Raw genomic sequence first — 15,936 nt, 5'->3', positions numbered from 1 at the left:
TGGGCAGTGGTACATGTGGAACAGGATGTGCACTTTGGCAGAAGACCAGTTATGAAAGCACTGGGAGCACTGAAACCTGTCAGGGCAAAGAGGAGACCAGCTCATCCCAGGTGCCCCATGCTGAGCTAGAGGCTTTCAGCACAGTCAGTAGGGACGAGGGTTAACACCGACTATGGACTATCTTCACTCATGCAAGCTTTACACCAAACTGTCCTCCCCCTAACAGCATGAAGCCAGTCTGGGAACTGCTCTACAGATGTGAGCTGAGGGCTGGCCCCAGCATTAAATATTTCAGAAGCCAGGCTGTCTTTTGGGATCCTCACCCCACTGCCAAAAGCAGGGGCCCTTGGGGTGGGTAGCATCAGGTCCCTATTTGGGACTCCAGCCTCTCACCCATGCTGGCTCATCGCAGCTCAGCAGAAAGCCAGCATCAAGACCAAGACTGGGTAAGACAATAAAAAGCAAAATAGAAGGAAGGTGTGGGTGGAGGGTGCAGGGCAGGTGCAAAGATATCTTGAGAAGCCAAAAGGTGTGCAACCCACAGCTCTTCATCTTGCACAATCTGCATGGGGGCTGGCAACCAAGGTCTTTATTTGCTGCCACTCAGGCAAGGTGTCTGAGCAATGCCCAGGGTGGATATGTTTGGGATGGGGCTTCCCATGAGCAATGCAGAGCCACAGCCTCCCTCTGCCCAAGGCCCTGCAGCCTGGTGCAGGTGCAGGGGCTGCTGAGGCATCACCCCATGTCCCAGAACACCATGGTTCTCCCTCTCCTCACCCTCTGAGTGCAAACCCAGAAGATTTGGTTCTAGTGAGGTATAACTCCCACTACTTGCTGAAGGAGCTCTTTTCATCTTAACAATGACATGGAGAAATTCTGGCCAAATAGCAGCTGCCCTTTGGACCTGCTGAACTCTTCTCCCCTCCAAACATCATGTTTTCCAGTTTGGCAATAACCCACCGAGATTCAAACAAAAATGAGGAAACCCTTCACAGCCTCACCCACCTCCAAACTCCCCCTTTTGCTCAAAAACCTGTTTCCTGCAAGCAAATTTTGAAAAAGGAAAAGGTCCACATGGCAACCCATCAACCCTGATCCCCCTCCGACAGGGTCTGTCAGCAGCCCCCTACCTCCCAAGAGCACGGTGCTGCACAAACTCCTTCCAGCCAGGTCTGCAGGCCTGCACCTGCAGGGCATCATCTTCCAGAAGCGTCCACCCATCTGTTATGTGCATTTCTTTAATCTTCACTGCAAAAACGTCCTGCCACATACTCATAGTGCCACTTTGTCCTGGGTTGATAAGGAAGTGAGTTTTCCACTTTGTCCTGGGTTGATAAGGAAGTGAGTTTTTCAGGAAGTTGTGGCCAAACCACAGGGTGCTCAGATTTGAATATTGGCACCTGGCGTGGCCACTGAGGACACAGATACGCCTCTGAGAACACAGGGAGTTAAAAAGCAGAGAACTCCCAGGGAAACGCTCTCTTGGTGGTTTCGGTTTGTGAAAGAGGTCAGGCCTGCCCTGGCCAGCTGCGGGCTGGGCAGGGGAGGGGAAGCCATTTGTAGGCCGGAGGCCCTGCAGGAAGGAGGGATGGAGGAGCGCTGAGAGGCATCGGGCAGCCCCCCCTCGCCCTGGGAGAGACAGAGAAGGAGAGTGCCTGTGCCTGTGCTTGTGCCACCTTGAAATTTGATATCTTGTGTTGGCAGCAGAAGGGGAGGGTGCGGCTGGAGAGAAGGTGCTGGGCCACTGTGGGAGTTCTGAGCAGGCAGAGCCTGAAGTTTTAACCCTTTTCTTGGACAATGAAAGCTCTGCGGAACATTAAACCCTCCTAGAAGAGAGACAGACATGAAATAGAAGGAAATGGGCAAGTGTGGTGAAGGTCTGAGCAAGTAAAAGATGTCAGAAGAAGTTGAGAAGAATCCTAGGTGGAAGGAGATGATGGAATGGCCTTTGGCTGGACTCTTTCCTTGTATAGCCATGGACAGAACCATTTTTCCTGTAACACAGAGACTGCATTTAGGGGGAGGCAATAGCTTGGAGGCAAGAAAGTGTGGTGATATTATGTGAAGGAGTGGCATGAACAGAGATGGATGAGGAGGGTGTGGTAGTACCCTCTGTCTTCAGTGAAGAAGATCTCTGTTCTCCAGACCCCTCAGCCCCAGGGGGTGAATTTGGGGGGGACTGGTGTCCTGAAAGTGAGAGACTGTTGCTTTTTTGGAACTGGGCAAAGCATCCTTAAAAGGGGAACCCTAGAAGCAGCTCTAGTCCATGCGCAGTGGTGAGAGCACGGGGCATGGAAGGAAGAGGTCACGATGGCAAATGTTCTCTGGGCGGTGCCACGTGTGACATGGAAACACAAGATTTTTCAACTGTTTTTCCTGGAGATGCTTATGGTACAAGGAAGACTCCTCTCTCCTTGATGAACTGAGAGTTGATTATCTGAGGGGCGGTAACTGGATTGAGAATCTAAGGTTTTATCTCATTGTGCTGTGGTGGAAACTGGGGGGAGGAGGAGGAGTGTTTTGGAAGGTTTTCATTTTGAGTTCTGTGTGTGTTCCTTTTTACATATTGTAAGTTAATAAAGTTTTTTTTCCTTTATTCCTAAGCTAGAGCCTGCTTTGCTCTATTTCTGGTCACATCTCACAGCAGCCACTGGGGAGAATATATTTTCATGGGGGCCCTGGCATTGTGCCAGTGTCAAACCATGACACACTTGAAGCCGGGCAAGGTGTGGTGACCAAGCTTGCAAGTCAAGCTTGCAGCTTCTGAATGCACATATGCAACTGCCTTTTCCTTATACTATTCCTCCTTGTACAATGTTTTTGTGCTTGGAGAGGGGAACCTTTGCTCCTGCATGAGCAGCATCACCCCGTCCCAATCTCTGGGTCAACAGTCTCTGCTGACACTGCACCAGGTCTTGGCCAGGTGAAATGTCTCCTAAAGTAAGGACAAGGTGGGTTTCCTCAATATACGTACATGAACCCCTGACCTTGGAAAGCTGCCATGCTGCTCTGTCCATAGGCAGAAAGACTAGAAACAAAACCCCCTACCAGGCTGCCCACGCCCATCACATTCGTGGCAGTGGGGAGAATTTAAGAAAGATTTGCCCGGCTTAGGAATAATGAAAGTGAAACCCATTGAAAATGCAGGACTCAGCAGCTGATAAAGCTCCAGATAACCTTATCTATCTCAGTAGCTGCCACCAGCCATGGGCTATTTTTACCTATTTTCAGACAATTTGAGCAGAAAAAGGCCTAACATGAAACTTCAGGGTGGAAAGTTGGGGAGGACAGCAGGGTGCATAAAACCAAAAGAGATGAGGTGTGCTCTGAGCTGAGAGCACCCAGGCAAGGTATAAACAGCAGGGCTGGGGCCGCCTGCCACCCTCTGCCTCCCAGCTCACCCGTCTTGGGGTGCACAGGTCCCCCAGGAAATCCCATGGAGAGCAATGCGGGATGGAAAGCAGGTTAGATAGGACGCCAAATGATAACAGGACTTGAGTTTGAGAAAGATCTTGATAAGGCAGGTTTAACTCCAGGCGGTCCATGTAGGCAAATCCCAGGAACCACAACCTGGCAGGGAGGCTCTGATGTTTGCTGCTGGAATGGAAAAGCCAGCAAGTCCTTTGTACCAAGTGCCCTGTAACACCTTCCCTGTAACCTGTTCACAACGTGCCCTGCCCCTCCTGTGACAGAGGAGGCAGGAGACCCCAGGAGATCCCAGGGCAGAGCAAACCTTAAGCTTCCACATTTTCCTTCTTTGCAGTTCCTTCCTCTCTCAATTACACCTTGATGCCATCATCTGGAGCAGGACTGGAAGGACAGAAAGTGCTTGGAAGCAGAGAAGCCAAGACGAGGTCTTCAAGAGGCTTATGAAGAAAGCCCTAACCTATGGATAGACCCTGAGTCACCCCCTTGCCAAGACCCTTGTCATGGGTTCATTGGGTCCTGCTTGGGCTGGGGCAGTGAACTACAAGCAAGACAGTGAAGGAGGGATCACCCACCAGTGTTTTCAGTGTTCACAGAAGGGAGCTGGGGGACATCCCTGGCTCAGGGCTGGTGCATGAGGAGGAATAGACGAAGCAGCAGATCTTTACAGCCTCCTATCATTCCTTTCCCTGGGGCTCCCATTTCTATAGGGTCATTTTAGAAGATCCATTCATGTATCCCACCACAGAGGGGTCTTCAGGGCTGCAAATCTCATGGTGCAGAAGGTGGAGCTAGGTAGGGAAAGTGTTGGCCTCACAGCTGGCACCATGGCCAAGCATGGCATGGGGACCCAGCCAACAGCAGGGTGAACAGGATGGAGCCCCCACCCTGCAGCATCTGTCTCTCCACTTGACCCCTTCTATGTTATTGTCCAAGATTTACCCTGTGGGGGTTGAATGCAGGAAAGGCCTAAAGGCTTTGACACCTTCCCTTTATATCTAGGGCATGCCTGTGTTAAACATCTCCAGCTATTTTAAGGAGGAGAAGCCCCCTGCGGACACAGCCCTAGCTCCTGACACTCTCATAATCACCCAAACAAGGATCTGTGGTTTCAGCCCAGCTCTTCTTCCTCGAGGCTGCTGACACAAGGCATTCTCCCCACAGGACAGGCACTACTCCCCACACTTCCCACCCCAGGGGCCAAAACACTGCCCCTCTGGCACACTGCTCAGTGGGGATACAGTGGCATACCTGGTTCCTGGTGTGGGAACAGGTCCCTGCCTTCAAAACCTGGCTGTGATGGAAACCAGTGCCCTGTTACGTCATGGCAACACAACTCAAATCACGACCCACAGTGTGCTGAGCCCTCACAGTCATCTCTGACACAGCCGAAAGCTGGTCCCTCTATTAAAGCTTTTGACTTGCTTCTACTAAAGGGACTTTCCTAGAACAGCCCACAGAGACGAAATTGCTTTGACATCCTGTTCCATTTCACACACACCTCCTGGCTCTGCCCAAGCACCTTGCTGGTTATCAGTACCTGCCTGGAAACAAAAGCTCTTCCTACAGGATCTCCCCACAGCCTGGCCTCAGCAGGGAGTGGGGACAAGCTCTGTCCTGCACACAGTGTGACCTCATTGGGCTGGCAGGGTCAGACCCTGCCAATCCTCTTCACTCCAGCATACTGGTCATAGCTTCTCCGTGGGATGCGTGAAGGAAGCACACAAGGTGCAGCCTCAGTGGTAATTTCCCTGCTGTTTTTGCACAGCACAAAATTATTTCTGACTTGAGCTCCCACCCCTGGGTGAGCCGCCTCTGTGTGCACAGGAAGGTTTCCCGAAGTTCTTTCTCCTCCTCTTCATCTCTCACTATGTGTCAGCCTCCAGATTCCCCACTCTTCCAGCCAAGGGACAAAGTGCTCACATTGCCCATAAGGACTCTCCTTGGCCCACATGCGCCCCATTCCTGCTGGGACATCCATCCCTTCCTTTGGCTTGGGTCGCTCCATACTCTGGTGGCTCCATCCTGCCACCAGTCCCTGCGAGGGGCAGAAAGGGGCATTCAACCCCAGACCCCATGCAGGACTGCAGAAAGGAGCATCCCCTCAGCAGTGGGGATGCTGCGTCCATGGGCACTTCAAGGTTTGCAGGACAAATGAACTGACATCTAAGCAACAGAGCAGAACCCTAAACACTTCTCACTGCTTGCTTCATATTGAGGCTTTTTCCCATTCTGAAGACTTCCCTCATTTTTTCCTGTGCTGAACACACCCAATTCTTTTCCATCAGTCATTCTTTCAGGAAATTTTTGCTCTTTCTTCCAGGTCATGAGGGTGAATTCAATTTCTAACCCCCCACCCAAACACCCTCTTTCAGTAGCATCTTGCTTTCATATGAGCCTGACTTCCCCAGAAAATCTCTGTTGGATGTGTCTGCTGCATGAGCTATTGATAACTGCTCATGGGATAGAGCTTCTTGAGAATCCATCCACCCACAGTGGCAGAATTTCCCATTTCCTCATTTGCTTATGAGAATGTCATGTAAGGCAGCACAAAGATAGCATCACTCCCGCTTTCCCTGTGGTACCCAGTCTGCCACCTTAATGAGGAGAAAGTGAGGATGGTTTGATACAAGATCCAGCTAAATCTGTGTTCTGAGCCTCAGCACTGCCCTGTCAGTGTTTGCCACTTGGTGGTAATTTGTTCCAGCAGTTTTCTGGGTACTGAGGCAGGTTGACTCATCTAGAATTTCTCGATCCTCTTTTTTCTGCTTCCATGAAGCAGATGGTCAATTGGACATTCACATCCTCCTGGGACACAGCTCCATGACAGCTCTTTGTGCCTCAGTCCCCCTCCAAACTTGATGCATTTGACAATGAATGGCTGTCACCCCTAGCCATGATGAAACCCACCCGCTCTAGGGACAAGCAGTGGCTACAGGTTCCCTTCCATGCTGGACTGTCTGCACAGCTGAACCCTTGGAGCAGAAGGGTCCATCTATCTAAGGGTGGATTTGAGGAAAGAAGGATCAGTTCCTCAGGAAATATGGCTATGCCCAAGCTTGACTGTAGACAGGGCACATTGTCCCATCATCCTGGACTTCTGGGATGGAGAGGGATGTTGAGCAATGGAGAGAGATTTAAGGGGGCAAATGGATGTGAAGATATGGGCAGGTATCACCCCACAAGGGTTTAGGCTCCTTGTTCTGTGATGGTCCTTCCAGGCATAAGGAGTGAACTCGACCCCCTCCAACAAGGCTCTGTGCCAGTGTCGTGGGCAGAGAGTTTGGCCTTGGGACAGAGGAGTAGGCAGGCACAGGGCTCCTGCCTGGCCCTCCAAGCCCCATGCACCAGGATCTGGACTGTCAGCTCCCTCACTGAGCAACACATCCCACCAACGGGAAGAAGAGAGAAGAGAAGAAACTCTGGAGGCCACTCAAAGCAAAACTAGAGAAAGCAGAATGAGAACGGGAGGAGGAAACACAGATACTCTGTAAGCTACAACAGCTCAGTGACAGGTGGGGTGAGACTCTCGGTGGGACAGGATGGAGGAGATGTTTTGGACCCAAATCCCTCAGGACACACCAGAGCTGTGCAGCCTGACCATGGTTAGGGGGCCCGGCAGCCTGTGCAGCAGCCACCCCTCCCACCACCAACCACAGCACCCACCAGCTCCCTCCAGCCTTTCTCTTCCAGGAACAGCAGTCACTTTCCCAGATAGTCAAGGACATGGCAATGCTCCCAAAGCACAGTTCCTGACAGACCCGTCCCACCCACAAGCCATCTCATTAACGCAGGGGACAAATAACCCCCACATCTGATGCATCACCTCCAGTCCAACCTCTCCTAATCAAAAACTTCTGAGACATCCCAGTGACCAGGACAGTGCTCACCGGAAACTGACCCTGCTGTCCTACAGCCTGACCACCCCTTCTCCCCTCAACACCTGCAATGCCCTGGTGCTCAGGATCAGTGATTTGCTGCTTCATGGCATGGCTCTCCTCAAAGGCACAGGTGCAAAGTGCAGGAGTGGATTTCCTTTCCATCTTCATCTGCCTGTCCAGTTTTCCCAAGACATGGTTTATGAGTTCAGGTTTCTTGAAGAGATGCTTGCTCACATGTTGTTTCCAACCACCTTTAATCAAGACTGAGGTGTATAAGGAGCCAGGCTGGCTCTCAAGCATCATGTAGGAGGTTTTTTCTTGCTTAGGTATAGCCCAGGTACGTTGCCACACATCCAGTTTCCTGCAGATGCTGACAGGGACCAGTCCCAGCTCTCTGAGGTCTCCCAGAGGGCTCTGGCCATTCCCCATCATCAAGACCCTAATGCAGGACCAGGCTGAGGCTCTCCAGAGGTCTCAGCAGGGGTGTGGTCTCAGAGGGCTGACGAAGCATTTTGGCACTGAGGTGGTGGCAGCCACTGCTCGGGGGAGCGCTGGGTGCCCGCGGTTGGAAGCCGCTGCTTTAACTGCCAGACCAGGCTGCACAGGAAATGCAGCAGCTGCAGCACACACAGCCTCCCCCTGGCTGCTCCTGGGTCCTAGCACAGCAGAAGCTGTGGCACAGGGATGGGGGCCTGAGGGGATGTGTGTCTGTGAGGAAGATGGGATTTGGTACAGTAGCTGTGCAAATCTGGGGGTGTGCACACAAATTTGTCTGGCGACTTGTTTGCACATCTGTGTGTTCATGAGCATTTGTGTGTGCTTGCACATGTGTGCACACTTGATTCCCCATTCCCAAGAAGGATACTGGGGTGTGGAGCCTGACACCCATCTCAGGGCACTGCTTGGTCTGGGGATGCTCAGGGAGCACAGCCAGTGCCATGCCAGGTGCAGGGGAGTATAGCTCATGTCTGTTAGGGCATCTTGTGCTCCAAGCAGGGATGGGAGATGGTGTCTGGCAGCCTGGAGTATCCCCAGCACTCAACCCATGCATCTTGAGGCCACAGCCTTCCTCCCTGCAATGGGCAGGACTGTAGCCAGGCTGATGGGGATTGGAAGGGCACAGGCACTGCAGCAGGCTGGATGCTCTCCCATCCCAAAAGGCAGTGGGAGATGCTTTTGCTACCCCTCCAACCCCACTGGATGGCTTGGGACCCTCTGCTCAGCTACAGACCACCATCCAACCAGAGAGGAAAGGACTCAGCCCCATCTGCACCTGGAGGAATCATAGCTGCAGCCAGGGAGTGCAGGAAGTGCTGAAGATCTGGCACCTCTGCTGCCTGAGAGGTAGGATGGAAAATATGAAGCAGGGTCCACCCTCTCAGCTAAGTCAGTGTCGTGTCTGACGGGAAAGCAAAACGGAGAAGTGCTGACTGAGCTCCCGCTTTCCCGCTGCAGCTGCCTCCTGCCTCGTTTGCTGGGGCCTGCTGGCCACAGCAGGTCTCTGTCAGAGCTGCTGGGGCAAGGAGCAGGGCTGCTGCTGGCAAACAGCCCCAATGGGCTGAACCATGAACTGCCATGAGTTATGTGAGTTATGGGCAGTTATGGCACTGCCCGTGGAAGTTACTGGGAGCCTTCAGCAGCACAGGGGACCAAAGGGGATACCACATCCACTGTCTTACCCTGAAGAAAGGTGAAAGCTATCCCAAATGGATATTTATACCATCTACTCCCCTCTGGAAGTTTCTCATGAACTTTCCAATCCCCACAGGGTACAAGATATGGTGCCTGGCTTGCCTCACCCATTCCACCAGCGCCCAAGTTGGCTCCCACAAGGCTGCACTGGTTTTACTGGGGGCTAAGGGAGGAAAAAACCTGCTGACAGTGCTGCCAAAGTGTAAGATGCAAGTGACTCTTCTCAGTTTTCACTGAGTTTCACACTCTCCTGGCAAGCCTCTGCTGCCTCCAAAGCCACTCCTTACTGGGGTTTCTTCTCTCTCAAGCAGCTGTCACTTCTTTCCGCTCTGGTTTCTGGCAGGCAGCACATCTCTTTCAAGAGAGAAAGTGGAAGTTTGAAGCCAAAAAACTGCACTGAGCACCACAGTATGAGCTTTGCCCTGGCTAATGGCAGCCAGACCCCTGGCACAGCAGGGATGCTCATCCCCATGGAGTGGGTGAGTGCCCCAAGACAAGCCTGATTAAGGGAGAGTGTTGCCTCTCAGCCATGCCTGGGTGACCAGCTCAGACAGGGGCAAGGAGAAAATGAGCATCCACCTCCCTAAATTCTTAAGAGCAGCTTTGTGGAAGAGCAGCTTGCATATGTCACGGAGAGGCCCAGGAACCACAACAGATGCTGCCACCTCCCAGCTCTGCCCTGCACTGCAAGAGCCGTTATTTGCCTGCCCACGCACTTGCCATCACGAGTCAACAAACTCCTGGATGTAAAACTCTTTATTCCCCACCATGGCCATATCTGACTCCCACCTGGGGAGGGAGGGACACAGGGGTAGATATACCCCTCATGTAGAGGAGAAAAATGCCTGGAGACAGGCAGAAGACCAGCTGCCTGCTTCCCAGGGATTTCTGAATAGCAGTGCATACGGAAGCCTCTGCTCCGAGCAAGAAGCTTGCAAGAAGCCTTGAGCTCTCGTGAGCAGCATCTCACAGGATTCATTCCAGTTCTGACCTCCAGCACTTTCTTCAACAGTCATGCTTTGATAGCTGGCTCAGACCTAGGGCAGGGAAGCAGCACGGCCACTCCAGAGAGCACTGGGTGGAGGTAGAATACTGTAAGTCACCTTTGGGACAGACCTGTTGGCATCACTGCTCTGCCTCAGCCCATCCTCCCTGCCCTGAGTGAAGAGGCAGCACATGGAGCACAGCAGGGACCTTCCTCATCCTGTGGTACCCATCCCATGGCCACAACAACACTGTGGCTAGGACTGTTCAATATCAGCAGCAGCAGCAGCATCTCTGTTGCCTTAGTCCTGATACGCAGGATTTTCCCAGAGTGAGGGGCTGGGGCAGCCTGTTCATGCCCACACCCTGGGGTGGAGGGACACTGACCCTCAGCACGGCTGTGATGGCAGCTGTCGAGTCCTCTCCTCCCGGTGTTTCTTGCCACGCTCCGGTGTGACAGGTTTCTCCTCAGGGAAGATGATGGTGGCATATTCAGTCTGCTCAACTGGCTGAGTCTTGGGGGGCACCGGGCTGTGCTGGTCCCGCTGAAACTCCAGCACACCATAGTCCACAGTGGATACAAACACCTCGGGGGGCTTCTCTTCCTTCTGCAAGGTAAGCCCATCATGGTGGTTCAGCATCCAGAGGTACCCACCATCCCCAGCACAAGCCCGTTCTTACAGCAAGTGCCAAAATCAGCTCTGAAAGCATCATGGGAGAGTGAGAGTGATACACAGCAGAAAGATGCACAGACCTGGGGCAGAACATGCACAGAGGGACCACATCATGAGTCTTAGGGTCTCAGCTCTCTGCCTCTTCAGGCAAGCTGGACTCTCTGCCTGCCCAGCCATGGAAGGCAGGGCTGTGCTAGGAGCCCCTTTCCTACCTTCCCATCAGGCTCCAAGGTGCATGGTGAGCAGCAGAAGAGCCTAGGGGTAAGTTTGCTCAGCCCAGAGAGGAGAGAGCAAAGGGCAACCTACTCACTGCCTTCGGCCACCTAATGAATGGGGTCAGAGAGAAGATGGAAACAGATCCCTCCTAGAGGTGCCTGCCTAAAGAGAGGAAAGCAGGCACCAGCTGCAGCAAAATAAATTTCAGCTTGATATATTGGAGGGAAACATCCTCCCATTCTCTACAGCAACACAATCCACTGTCAAAGAGAAGCCTGCTTTGAAGAAGAATTGGATTAGAGAGTCACATCCTATCTTGGGTAGTTTTATTTTGATTTTGTGATGGGGCTGTGCTGCTCCAGGTGCAGAAAAGCAGTTGTAGCTGTGCAGAAAAGATCAAGCAGCATCAGAGAAGACAGAAGAAGTGAGAGGCTTGTGAAGAACCGATAAAGGAAGGCCCAGCACCCTCCTTGCCCCAACAATGCCACAGTGCTCTCCTGCAGCACAGCAGGGTGACAGAGGCGGAAAACTCACCACTGGCATGTTTTCACTCGGTGGTTTCTGCACATCTGCAAAGTAACACACTTGGTTAGGGGAGGTTTGTGTGCCCCACCCAAGAGCACTGGACACCACAATCTTTTCACCACACATCCTCCTTGTCCACAGGGCCTAACACCCTGAGCATTACGAGGACAAGTGAGACACCAGCCCACAGTCTAGAGTTTGATTTGGGATTAGTGGAGTGCAGCAGAACTCTCTGTGAGTCCTTGGGTGCCTGTGGCATTTCTGAGGTGACACCTTGTGCTGCAGTAGGGTGAGGTGCTCCAAAGGTACCTGGGCAAGGTGCATGGGAGGGATTCAAGTGCACCATTAGGGCACAACATTAACAAGTGATGTAGAGCCACTGCACATGGTCTGGGGGCTCTACAAAGGGCAAGCAGAGCTCAAAGCATCCCTCTCCTCCCAGCATGGAGATATCTGTCCCACAGGGGCATGCCAAGGCTGAGTTTAGCACATTGAACCAGTCCATGTACCCCAGGCAGCTGCAGACATCTGGCTGACCCCAGGTCCCAAACTGGGTTTGTGTGGCCTCCAGGGGGATCATACCTCCTCTCCTGTATGTGAAGGTGAGGTAGCCGAAGATCAGCAGCACAACCACTCCAGCCAGCAGGAGGATGCCCAGGAGCATGGCCTTGATGTGCTCTGAGGGGTTGCCTTCCTCCATCCCCGGCTCGTCAGTAGCATTCACCTGGGGGGCTGCTGCAATAGGCATTCAAAAAGGGGGAACAAAACAGCAGGTCAGGAGTGTAACATGGCCTCTACAGTCCTTGTGAAAGGCAGCAGGGGAACATGAGGCTGTCCTCAGAAAGGGCTCAGTGCCAGGTAGGCTGTCATAGTCCCATTTGTCCTTCAGGGTGCAAAGGAGACAGGACAGGGCAGGGCTGTGCTCTCCTGACCCATGTCAGGTCCTCTGCCAGCAGGTTACTGCCTGCCTTAACCCCTGGTTCTACAACAGGCTTGGGACCCATCCCTATCAGCTCAGCCCCCAGGCTGACCTGTGACTATCAGCTGGGCCCTCTTGCTCTCCATCACTTTATCGGGCTCATAGAAAGTGATCAGTCCACAGTAGTAGGAGCCTGAGTCATTCTGGTGGAGGTTCAGGATCTCAATCTCAAAGACAGGAATGTGGTTGATGAGCCGGTACTTCTCTGTCTCTGTCATGGGCTTGTATCGGCTGATCTCAGCAGTTTTCTGGGCTTGGCTGTGGTTGGTCTCCTTGTACCAATTGAGGCTGTACTCTGAACCAGAGTCATTCTCCATGGAGATGTTGCAGAAGAAAGTGGCTTTGTAACCTTCAGGGAGAGTTAACACTGCTGGGGAGATGGTCACTGTTTGGGAGAGAGGATACAAGGAGCAGACATGGTTACAGCAGGCACAGGTCTCAGAAACAGCCATACCCTGGGTGGGAGCCAGGGATGCAAGCCCAGTCCACATCATCACTCTGGGACATGGGCAGGTACATCACTCCATGTCTCTGCCATTCCAAATGTATGCCTACTAGCTGGAGAGGGACTCTCAGAGGTAGCAACTGTACTGTGAAACGGTTTCAGCAGACCAAATTGTGCTCTGGGCTACCTAAAATTAGCACTGAACACCTGTACCGGGGAAAACAGACTTTGGGGGTTGTATTATTTTTAAATATATACTGTATGTTCATGTCTGAACATGAGAGAGTCATCCTCTCTCCAGCTGAGGTTGACTCTGAAAGTGAGCAGAAGGACAGAGTCCCAGGCTGGGGCAGTGGTGTTCTGTGGTGCAGCCCATCCCACGCCTGGCTGCCTGCTGGGATGCTCTGGCTCTCTCCACTACACATTCCTGGGAGCTCAGAGCAGGCAGGGGCTGCCCTTGGCACAGTATTTGTCATCTCCAGCCTGAGACCACCTGACAGGGCAGAACAACCTGGAGCTTACAGTGCTATCCCTTTCCAGGGGCCTGTCCTCTCCTTGTGTCTGCATGGGCAGCCAGGTCCTGGGGTTCCAGCCAGGCTTGCTAGGCTGTTCCCAACACAGAATCCAGGCAGCCACAGCCACAGGCTCCTCTGCTTTAGCACCAGCCCTGCTGCTTCACCTCATTTCCCTGCCCATTATCCCGGTGGGTTCATCCATCCTGCATGGTGGGAATGCTGCGAACACGGGCCAGGCACACAGTGTCCTGCTTCAGCCAGTCCCACACAGCAGAACAGCTGTTGTAATTATTTCTGTTCAGAACAATGAAAAGTGGGAAGAAGCATTTTTCACAGGGGTCACCCAACCAAGCTATTCAAACCACCATGGCTTTGAAAAGTCTCTGTCAAAGGAAATTTGCCTTCCCCTTTCAGAAAATCGCCACTGAAAGCAGCCCCAGGGCTTGTACACAGAGAGTCAGAAAGTCCCTCCCGTCCCCCCAGCTCTGCCCTGAGGCCATAGGACCATGACCTCAGCATCACCAACCAGAAAAGTAACCTGGAAATTCTTTGAATAAATACAAGATCGGATGGAAAACTGGGCTGAGAAATGAGGCTTGAGACCAAACAGGAGGAGGGAATGAGAGAAGTGCCCCAATTCCCACAGGCAGCACTGGCTGTGGCAGTGTCCACACCAAGAGATGGAATTTCTGACATGTTTTGGACTTCTTGTGTTTAACAGGAAATATTTGGCAGGTTCAGGGCTTTATTTCCCACTAGTGCCGCTGCCAACAATGAATGAAGCGTTCAGACAACTTCTGAAAGTAGATGTTGGGTCTACATGTTTTCCTGTATCTTCCCAGCTCCAGAGGTAACATCTGCTCCAAGGGACACCCAGCCCTCTGCCCACCCTCAAGGCAAAAAATACATGAATCCACCACAGAAACAGTGAGCTGGAAGGAAAGGAGACAGCTTCATCAGAGCTCTCACTCACCCTGCCCAGACTCACACCTTCATTTCAACCTCTCCTTCTCCAACAAAGTTCACCCAGAGAAAGGATCCTGGATCCTACAGGATCAAGTCCAAACCAGGAGTTGCAGCCCAAGGGCACAGACTGAAGTCACAAGAGCTAGAAAGTAAACCCCACACCCCACTGTCAAATCCATAAGCTCAACACCAAGCTCCAACCACCGTCACTGTGTCACAATACAGCTCTGGTGTCCTGTCCCCTTCTCCGTCCTTTAATCCCATTTCTGCCCCACGAATCCCCAAATCTTTTGCTTCAGCTGCACATACCCAAAAGCTTTGGGGTTTGTGCCTTTTTGATGCCAGAGCTAATTTTTAACTACAAAGCTCCCAGCCCTTAGACATTTTCCACCAGCATCAAACAACATGGCCATGGCAGTGAGCCCGCCACACTCCTGTACCTACCCCGGCGGCAGCAGGTCAGCATCGGCCCACAGCAGAGCAGGATGGCACAGAGGTCAACCAGGGCCACCTCCACGCTGCCCCACGACTTCTTTGAGGCACCTGGAGCCATGCTGAGCCGCTGTGGCCCCTGCCCAGGCAGGCGGGAGGTGCTGTGCCGTGTGTGCCGTGCCGCTCCCGGCTCTCTCCGTGCTTCCTTTCCCGCAGAGGCAGCTTGTTCTCTGTTGTACACAGCGAGGGCTGGGTGGAAATGAAACGTACCCATCTCTGCCCCAGAGGGAAACCCGGGCTGCCTCCCGCCCCCAGCTTCCTCCCCACAGAAGCAAGGATCAGCTGAGCCAGACCTGGCCCCTTCCCCTCCCCGCCTGCTCCTGGCATGTTCCCATGCTGGTACCCAGCGGCCAAGCAGTGAGGACAGGCACCTCTGAGCCTGCACCCTTTTTGGGGAAAGCTTCCAGGGATGGAGGAGGCAGAGACCACAAGGGACTTGTCCTCAGCTCTGAGCCTGGCCCATAAGTAAAAGTCGTCTTGGGTTCCCAGGCATCCACAGGTGCTCCCACTGGGTGCCCAAGGCAGTGGGGTTGTGGGACGTGTGGCACTGGGTAGACAGGGTCTGAGAAACCATGGGACACCTATTGGTAGGCTGTTCCCACCAGGATGGGATAGGATGGGAGATGAGGAGGGGGAGGAGGACGAGTTTTGCCTCCTGAGGTGTTTTTCTTCTCAGATTTGAAGAGAGCAAGGGCAGGTGCCCAGGGTGCTGTTATTGAGGCAGAAGACTTCTGTAATTTTTTGCCATCCATGCTCCCCTCTCACCACACTGACTAATACTGGCATAGGAAATAACCAGCGGTGAAAGCACGCTCCTCCACTCCTCTAAAACACAGCTTGGTGCCTCGCAATTTTGGAAAGTGTCAGGGGAAAATTAGTAACTGAAAATTAATAAGAAGGATGTGATTCTAATGATGACTTCATTATTTTTCCAAGCTTCCACAAACAAGCTGTGGGGCTGGGGCTTGCTCACCTTTCACTTTCAAACATGTCCCTGGCAGGTGAGTGGGCTGGGGCAGCCGCCCCTAATTTCACAGAATCATGAAATCATAGAATCATTAAAATTGGAAAAGACCTCTAGGACCATCAGGTTCAGCCAAAAACACCATACTACAAGGATGGCCAAACGGGGATGGCCAAG

At 52.7% G+C, this 15,936-nt stretch overlaps 1 protein-coding gene across 1 annotated transcript; it reads right to left on the bottom strand.

Annotated features, from left to right (window-relative positions):
- Positions 1-10,372: 10,372 nt before the first annotated feature.
- On the bottom strand, positions 10,373-14,959 carry PDCD1 (programmed cell death 1). Its single transcript, XM_030954817.1, has 5 exons — positions 14,748-14,959; positions 12,430-12,762; positions 11,981-12,133; positions 11,408-11,442; positions 10,373-10,591 (listed from the first exon to the last, which is right to left on the bottom strand). The coding sequence occupies exons 1-5, from the start codon at positions 14,854-14,856 to the stop codon at positions 10,373-10,375; spliced, it is 849 nt and encodes a 282-aa protein (XP_030810677.1). The 5' UTR covers positions 14,857-14,959.
- Between the last annotated feature and the right edge of the window lie 977 nt (positions 14,960-15,936).

The sequence above is a fragment of the Camarhynchus parvulus genome, chromosome 9, assembly GCF_901933205.1.
Source record: "Camarhynchus parvulus chromosome 9, STF_HiC, whole genome shotgun sequence".
Taxonomy (NCBI): domain Eukaryota; kingdom Metazoa; phylum Chordata; class Aves; order Passeriformes; family Thraupidae; genus Camarhynchus; species Camarhynchus parvulus.
This window is presented reverse-complemented; position numbering and strand designations above follow the sequence as displayed.